At 41.6% G+C, this 8121-nt stretch overlaps 1 protein-coding gene across 1 annotated transcript in view; it reads right to left on the bottom strand.

Moving 5' to 3' along the window:
• Window positions 1-8121, bottom strand: part of MAGI1 (membrane associated guanylate kinase, WW and PDZ domain containing 1) — a gene marked incomplete at its 3' end in the record, with an annotated part of 229816 nt that overhangs the window by 174473 nt on the left and 47222 nt on the right. The window contains 1 exon segment of the mRNA XM_035903797.1: window positions 4366-4482. Within this exon segment, the coding sequence (XP_035759690.1) occupies window positions 4366-4482 (117 nt within the window).

The raw sequence follows: 8121 nt of genomic DNA, 5'->3' as shown, positions 1-8121 counted from the left end.
CCCATCCCTGGGAACATTCCAGGCCAGGTTGGATGGGGCTGTGAGCAACCTGATCTGGTTAGGGGTGTCCCTGCTCCTGCAGGGGGGTTGGACTAGATGACCTCTAGGGGTCCCTTCCAACCCCAAACATTCTATGATTCTATGATTTTATGACTCAAACGAGTGGAGAATCAAGCGTGTGTGCTCAGGGGAAAAAAAGCAGATAAGCTTGTATGGAAATAAGATCACCTCTCTGATTCTTCTTGATACACTGTGAAAAGAAAACTGCTGTCAGGTTGTTGAGAACAAGCCACTAGGACAAATGGCCAGTACCGCTTGTTTATTTTAAACAGATGCCCTCTACCATCATTTCAAAATGAGGAAGATAATCCTGTCTGTTCAGCCTTCTGTGAACAGTGGTTTAGACACCCCGCTGCACTATAATGTTAAAATAAGTTGCTATCACATATCTTTCTCAATTAACACTATTGCACAGATATCCCAAGGCAAGGCTACTTGGAAACACCTATTTAATGAATATATTCTTACATATACTTCCAAGTAATCACATTTTCCACTAAGTACAACTTCACATACACCAATCCTGTCTGGGGAATTTCTGCTCCTAAGAAACACTCTGTGAAACCTAATGCCAGGATGCCAACACACTACATCGCGGACGCTCAGCCTCCTCCCAAATCAGATGTAATGCAAGTCACATCAACTTCTGTTAGCAGAGGTGGACTCATACATGTCATCAGGTGTCCCAGCAAGACGCCCTGCACAGTTGCTAACCCTGCCCTGTTGCCCTTCAGAGCTTAGGGCTGGCAAAAATGAGCTGGAATAAGTGAAATCTGCACTAGAAATAAGCTGCGGGCAAAGTCTCTGCATCAGTCAAAGCAGTTCTGGTACAGCCGTGGCCGATCAGTAATCATGAAATTGTTGCCAACTCACAGTCTACTCCAAGCTCAATGGAGCCATTAGCTAGCCCACAAATAGAGCGTTATTTCTGGTGATCTTCATCAGGCACATGAGAAAACAGGAAAAACGTGGTGCTTCAAAATAAAACAAGGCAGAGGGGATAGCCTGAGACTGGACCAACATCTTGCTAATCTGGATGATGTTTTTGAGGATTTTTTCTAGTTTTGACAGTGGATCCTACATGCCAGGAATGAGAATAGTTATTTATCTGAACACGTGAGGAGAATAACTTTGCTCAAGCTAAAGATGCTGATTTTTCTTAAGCAGAAGACAAGAAAAAAAGTCTCTGACCCAGCATGTGAAGTTAACAGTGAAATGAGAGCATCAGGAAGAAAGTAAAGGAAATAACACACAGTTGGTTCAGCTGAAATAAAAGCTAGTTCAGTGGCTGAATGGCACTAACTCTTTCAAAGATTTGTACATTGTAAATGCATGGCTTCATTAGCAACATATGCACCACCCAAATACATAAATAAGGTGTCCTGCCTCTCCTCCTTACTCTGGCTCAGTCCTAGATTAGGATGCTGAAGTTGTAAATTCCAGAGGAGAATGCTTTGGGTCCATAAATAAACCCGTGGGTTTGGTGTGATAGTAACAGCAGAGCACTCACAACGGCACGACAACCAAACTTGGAGGCCACCTGGAAGTTTGTCACAGCTGTTGTTTACTACAGATCTTTGCAGAAAAAAAAATCAACTCAATGGGGGGGGAGGGAGCTGAGAGTACGAAGTCGGAGGAAGCACGCTGGAGGGGCAGAGGGCACTGAGGAGCCTGGGCAGACCTTGTCTCGCAAAGATAAATCAAAAATATTAATTTATTTCTTTCAATAATACTTCACTTTTGCATCCATTTCAAGGCCTCGTTTCTTTATGACAGCTCCCACGTTTAGGAATGAAGTCCTCCGGTCTCTCAGAAAACCATCCCTGTATCACCCATTTAGGCAATGCCCATATCCTCTTTGGGAGCTGACATCATCCCACCCTCTTACCCTTGATTATTCACCAGAAAATAAAGCAAACTCTTAATCAACTCCTCATGTAAAAATCTAAATGCTTAACGAGTATGGCATTGTCATATGAAATTACAAGGTCAATTCAAACTTCCAGCATCTTTCCTCCCCTCTGCCTGACCCTATGTTCTACAACAGCTACAGCCATGTCTTCACTCCCAAGTCAACCAAGCACGCAACCGGCACGTGGCTCTATGGGAAACACTCTGGGTTTTCTCCAGTCAGAACTGAACTAGGTGGGATTCTTACTAGAATTTCTGGAGAAGAACTGGTTAACATCTCCTTTCTCCATTTTGCATTTACTAATTATCACTTCATTTAGCGCTTATATTAGTGCAACAAAAAGCAGCTGTCAGGCCAAGCATGCTCAGTCCAAGTGACCTTGTGTTCTTGTTCATGTTTACCACATAATCAGCAGGGAATTCCATTTTCAGAATACAAGACTTCATAATCCATTAGCACTAGAGATTGGTCCAGGGCTCTGGATTTACCGGTCACGTGTACCAAGGAATAAAAATATGAGTATACAGCTAGATTAATCTCCAGACCTGTAAAGCACCCCAACCCACCGTGCATGCAGCAGTCTCATTCAAACCCACATATGAATATTAGCACCATGCTTCAAAGCTACCACTATTACCATCCCCACAGTACATGAAGAAAAAATTAAATGCTACCTGCTTTACAACTCAGAAAGTATGGAGACACAATAACTAACTCCACTTCTCAGCTTTTCCATTTGTTCCATAAATGGAACATAAGTACTGATGTTCTTATTAATACATCGACAACCCATACCTCCCCCAGATATTTCTAAAAGGCGGGAATCACTTTCACTGCTCTTAATTTTAAATCAAAAGTCTTTAACGAGTCCAAGCGGTTTAGCTCACCATCAAGTTCAATAAATCAGAGAAACGAATCAATGGAAAGCATTGCAAAATGTAACCTTGGTAACGCACAAAATGCTTCCACAGAACTTACACTCATTTGCTTTATTTGCTGCTTTAGAAATTGGAATATAACACATAGGCAGAAGGACATTAGCATCACGACATTGCATCTCCTCACGAGCCTCACATGGCACGTGCTCTCCTAGAAGGCACTTTTCACAGTATGCTTTAAAAACCTGCAGCCTGGCAAGTTAGATGATTGAAAACTAATCACATTTCATGTTGACAAAATGGAAAATGGAAATGTTCAATAGAAAATAATAATCCATATTTACTCTTTATGCCCAAGCACAGCACTTTAAACATAATTTGGTCCATGCTTTCCACTGACAAAATAAGAATCAACTCAATGGTGATATACAGCATCTGTCTGAAGACTCAACATTTGTCAGTGTTACCACACAATTTTAACTGTGGTCCAACACAGTTCTCCTGCGTGCAACACTTAGATTGAAATGGCTATTACTCTACATACCATCCTGTAATATTTGTTGGCAAATACCCTTTTTTGAGTGGCAACATCATTATTCAACATTTATACGAGTCTACCAGGATAAACAACCACTGATTCATGTTGAGACAAAAAGATTCAAAATAGTTCAGTGCTCATCTCAGTATGCTATAACTAAGGTGTTTGCTGGTTCTTTAACCCAGCCTGATCTGAATTATCCCCACAGCTCAAAGTTCAAGCAGAAAAACCTTTGCTTTAGAATAGCCTCTCCTGGCAGCTGGGGAAGGCCAGGGCTGCAATGGAATTGGATCATTCTCCACTCTTTGCACATCTTCCCAGAATGCCAAGGACAGTCTGATTTTGAGTAAAGTTGCTAAACTTCTAAAGATTACACTCTCTAAACTTCTCAGTTTTCTTCCTGGTTGTTTTCTGAGTGAAAAAGAGCATTTCTTTCTCAGCTTCACTACCTCTTGCTGCTCATCTCCTACTTGAATTGAGGATGACCTTCCAAAAGTGGCAGTTGCCTGCTACAATGGCACCCAGCCATAAAATGCTGTTCAGTTTCACAAGTTAAATAAGCACCAGACGTAAAGTTCTGCTAAGGAAATAAAAATAAAAGCAGGTTTTTTATTCACAGGTTTCAAACCAACAACGGAACATTCACCATAATGATATTAATGAAGACTATTTCTAAGGCAAGTGCTCGCTTCATGGCTGCTCTTTTAGGGTTTTTTGCTTCGTGGTAAGCATCACAGGCCTGCACCAAACCATCAGCTGCTCCGAAAAGGTCACCAAAAAAGCAGAGTTCAAGGATGAACTAGTTTCCTTTTCAGCTCTACCTGAACCCTATCTGCTGTCACACATGGAAGTCTGGCCAAGCTGAAAACTGAGGCTCCCCTGGAGCCGTGCACACCACCACGTGAAGGCTGCCTCAAAAAAGCCAAAAAAACCAAAACAAGGAAGTTCTACTACATGTAATCCACCAGGTTACTTACAAGGCACAGCATGGCGATAAAGGTTGTCTCTAATAGTCTGCTGTAGATCGTGATCCGGCGATCCTTTCTGAAACCTCTGGTTGAGATAATGTCTCAGGTCTTTGTTCAGTCTGCTTCCTGCAAAGGAAAAAACAGCCATTTATTTATTTCTAAATGCACACAATTAACATTTCCAATTCAGACAAATGTTAGACTTCCATTCAGAGTCTCCTAAATTATGGCATGCTGACTTTATGAGCGGAGGCTCATCTTCCTCTACAAATGGCTAATTACCAAAAATAACTCGCTGTAAACAAGAGGTCTCTCTTGTCTCATAATGCATCTTTCTTCCTGTGGTGTTAAACAGATCATCATTCCCCTTTATCACTTATTTGTCTGAGCAAATGGAGAAAGACAGATGATGTGAAAAAGAAGAAAAATAATAAAGGTAGGGTATTGCTTTTGCAGCTCACTGGAGGGCGAGCTGGGCAGACAGACAGAAGGCAAAGGCGGCTCCCATTAGGAGCACTAATACAGCTGAACATGGCCCAGAACCGAACAAGTGCTGTACTTCGCCGTGGTATCTACCCCAGCACACAGCAGGAGTTGGGAAAGAATTTATCAGAGGAGTTAAGAGCACTCAAAGTCCTTAAAAACAACCAAATAATATCTAATGCTTTTCACTTAAATCTGTTTATTTCCCCATTCAGTTTTGAACACTTTCAGAAGCGTGTGAGCATAAAGATAAATGAGTTGCAAACAAACCAACCAACCAAAAGACAAAAACAAAGAAAAAGAAGCATAGCTGTTAATGAACATTGCTAGCTGCTGAACACCAAATCCTTCCTTGTAGCAGAACATGTGAACCGGAGCAACTTAATGAAGTCTGTTCCCAGAAATGAAATGTTTCCAAATCTGGAATAACATTGACATTAATTTGACTGAAGAGCAAAAACAAACCCACAAGAACATACAGAGAGCAGGGATAGAAACTCCTCTGTTCTAAAAATAAAATTTAAAAAAAAACCAAAAAACCCAAAACACTGGAAAAGCTCTAGAGAAATGCAACCAGGATGATCAAAGCCTGAAGCAGTTGCCATACAAGGACCGAGAGAGGGGGCTGGGATGCTGCAGGCTGTTGGAGACATTGGTCTCCAACATGCCCAGAGGGCAGGTAGTAGTTCACACCGGCTGCAGCAGATCTCCTTGCTGGAGAGCACTGTGGGTGCAAGAAGCTTATTGAGGAGCTTCAAGGAGACACTGGAAAAGCACTTGAAAGACGGACCCATCGGAGGTTGCAAAAGAGGGTGTAGGAAGTCCCTTGAGCTGAAAATTAATTGCTGGTGGCTGAGAGATCTGGGAAAATAATCGGGGCAATATCAAATACCTTCCTCTTTTCTTTTCCTTTGCTAGGCATCTTATTTATGGCTACAGCTGACGCCAGAACACTGGGCTACATGGACCTTGGGCTGAACCACTGCAGCTGTTTCTATGGTCTTTTATAATTTGCATTATGATTTTTTGGATTGTGAATATGTAACACAGAGGTCATCTCAATACTTGTTGACACTGAACATAGCATCACAGTTGCAGATTCCTGGCTGGAGCCTCTAGGAATCACTGCAGAACAAATCAAGAACAATAATACTGCCACGGATTGCAGTTGGGCAGCAGGGCTGGGAGGCAGTAGCGGTACCAGAGAAATGAGAAAAAGAGTGTAGACTATTAAAATGACCATGGGCAGGAACAGCCTATCTGCCTAATGCAGCCCTGCAACATTTTAACAGAAACGTTGGTTTAAAAACAAAACTAAACACAAAAAACTCTAGTCTGAAATATTAAGTCAAATTCTAAAAAACAAATAGGTGATTTGTATTTAGGTTCTCCAGACAGCTTTTTCTTTTTCTTTTTTTTTTTTTTTCTTAAAGATTAAAGTTCTTATTGAAGAAAGGAAGGCTTAGGCAGCAGGCCCAGCTATTAAATAAGGAAAAATTTTAAAGACCAAGATGCTCATTACAGAAATGGCTCCAACAACAAAACTGAAATTAAGGCAGGTAACACTGGCTCATCATACTTTACTGAGTTACCCCAGCAACACCCCTCACTCCAAGAACAGATTATCATTTCTAACAAATGGTCTCTGGTTATTACACTATAAAAATGGTTTCCCACACAGGAGGTACCTGGAGGGCTTGGTAGACCTGTGGGCTACCATTTTCCAGTTTCAGAGCTGACCTTCCAAACTCCAGATGTTTGATTTCATAGCACATCATTTTACTACAGAGGGAGACTGGGAACAAAAAAAAAAAAGCATCTGCTAATAAAGCATTTCTTTGTCTTTAACTAAACAGTCCATATTTTTCTTTGCACAAGATACAGTAAGATAAGGTGGTTTCACCTAGCAAAAATAACAAATATGACAATTTGGACATAATGTAATGGTTTACTCCAGTGAAGAAATTAATGCAATGAACTGCGCATATCGCATAACGTGGGCTTTCTCCTGAAATACCGCGTGATTCATGATTCAATGATTTATGTCACAATAATGTCTAGAGGTGAAAAAGCTCTGCTGAGCTAGGGCTTGTTTGACCACAGAAAATATGCAATTTACTGATGATATCTGCTTTTAGCTTCCCTCTGTGCCCGTTCCATCTAGCATCTCAGTCTATTACGGCCCCCGCTGGAAAGTTTGGTTATTTGGTTTATGCAGTAGCTGGGATTTCCCAGCTGAGTCACTGATGCACTAGCCAAGATGGCAGTTGCAAAAAATAGGGGCTACAGAAATATTTACATTCATATGATTGTCCCCTCAGGGAGCTCACAGCGATGCTCATTTCTATTACATTTATTTTAAATGGGTAGAAAAAAAGAAAAGAGGGGAAAAAAAAAACAAAACAAATGCTTGCTAAGCCACATTTTTGTTGCTAAATTCCAGAAAATTCTTGATGGAAATAAAGGCTTCTTGCAGCCCTGATGATCTCGGCTCAGCAGCCACTGAGACCACAGCTGTGGACAAAAGCAGGCTCACACCATGCAACTCACTCCAGCGCTTGGAAGAAGAAAATGAGCTAACACAGAAACTAACACCATGTAGAAAGCTGCTAAAAGGATTCACCATGGAATGGGTTGGATTTTTTACCATTTGAAATGTTTTGATCCACTCTCATTATCTTTTCCAAAAATCTCCTCAGAGGTGAGAGGGCACGAGCTTGATACCAGCATTATTCAGTAGATTCTGGTGCTAGACACAAGTTTATAAACTCTGATAAATTCTTTTTGAGCCTGAAATGTATGCACCTGCGATTCCTGAGAATCTGAAAGATATGCCAGTGACATTTCAGCAACCTCCTGCGTGCAAATTGTAGCAGTAAAATTCATTCTGACCCACAGGGGCACCCGTTGCACACGCACGCTCCCTCTGGAAATGAGTCTCACCCTCTGATGGCTTCTGTCCATAGACCAACGACCACCAGGGCTGGGTTGAAGGGCAGGTGCCCAGAACCACCCGATTTGGTGCAAGAGTCCTTCCTTTGTAAAGTCTAATTCCATGCATAAGTTGTGCTCATGAAAATACCTGGCTCCAGTCTCCTTCGAGATGAGCTGTGTTAACTAGAAGTATACTACTACCCTTCAAAGTACTCCTCTGTTCTCAAGGAGATTGGATCTTCCATTTACTCTTTTGAGATCCTTTCTTTTCTTCTCTGCTAAAAGCACGTGAAGAGATCCTACAGCGATAACAGTGCAGGAACAAGAGATCCGAGCCAGAAAGAGCGG

The sequence above is a fragment of the Egretta garzetta genome, unplaced genomic scaffold (assembly GCF_000687185.1).
Source record: "Egretta garzetta isolate BGI_Z169 unplaced genomic scaffold, ASM68718v1 scaffold91, whole genome shotgun sequence".
NCBI lineage: Eukaryota > Metazoa > Chordata > Aves > Pelecaniformes > Ardeidae > Egretta > Egretta garzetta.
Note: the sequence above shows the minus strand (reverse complement) of the source record. Positions and strands in the feature narration are given on the sequence as shown.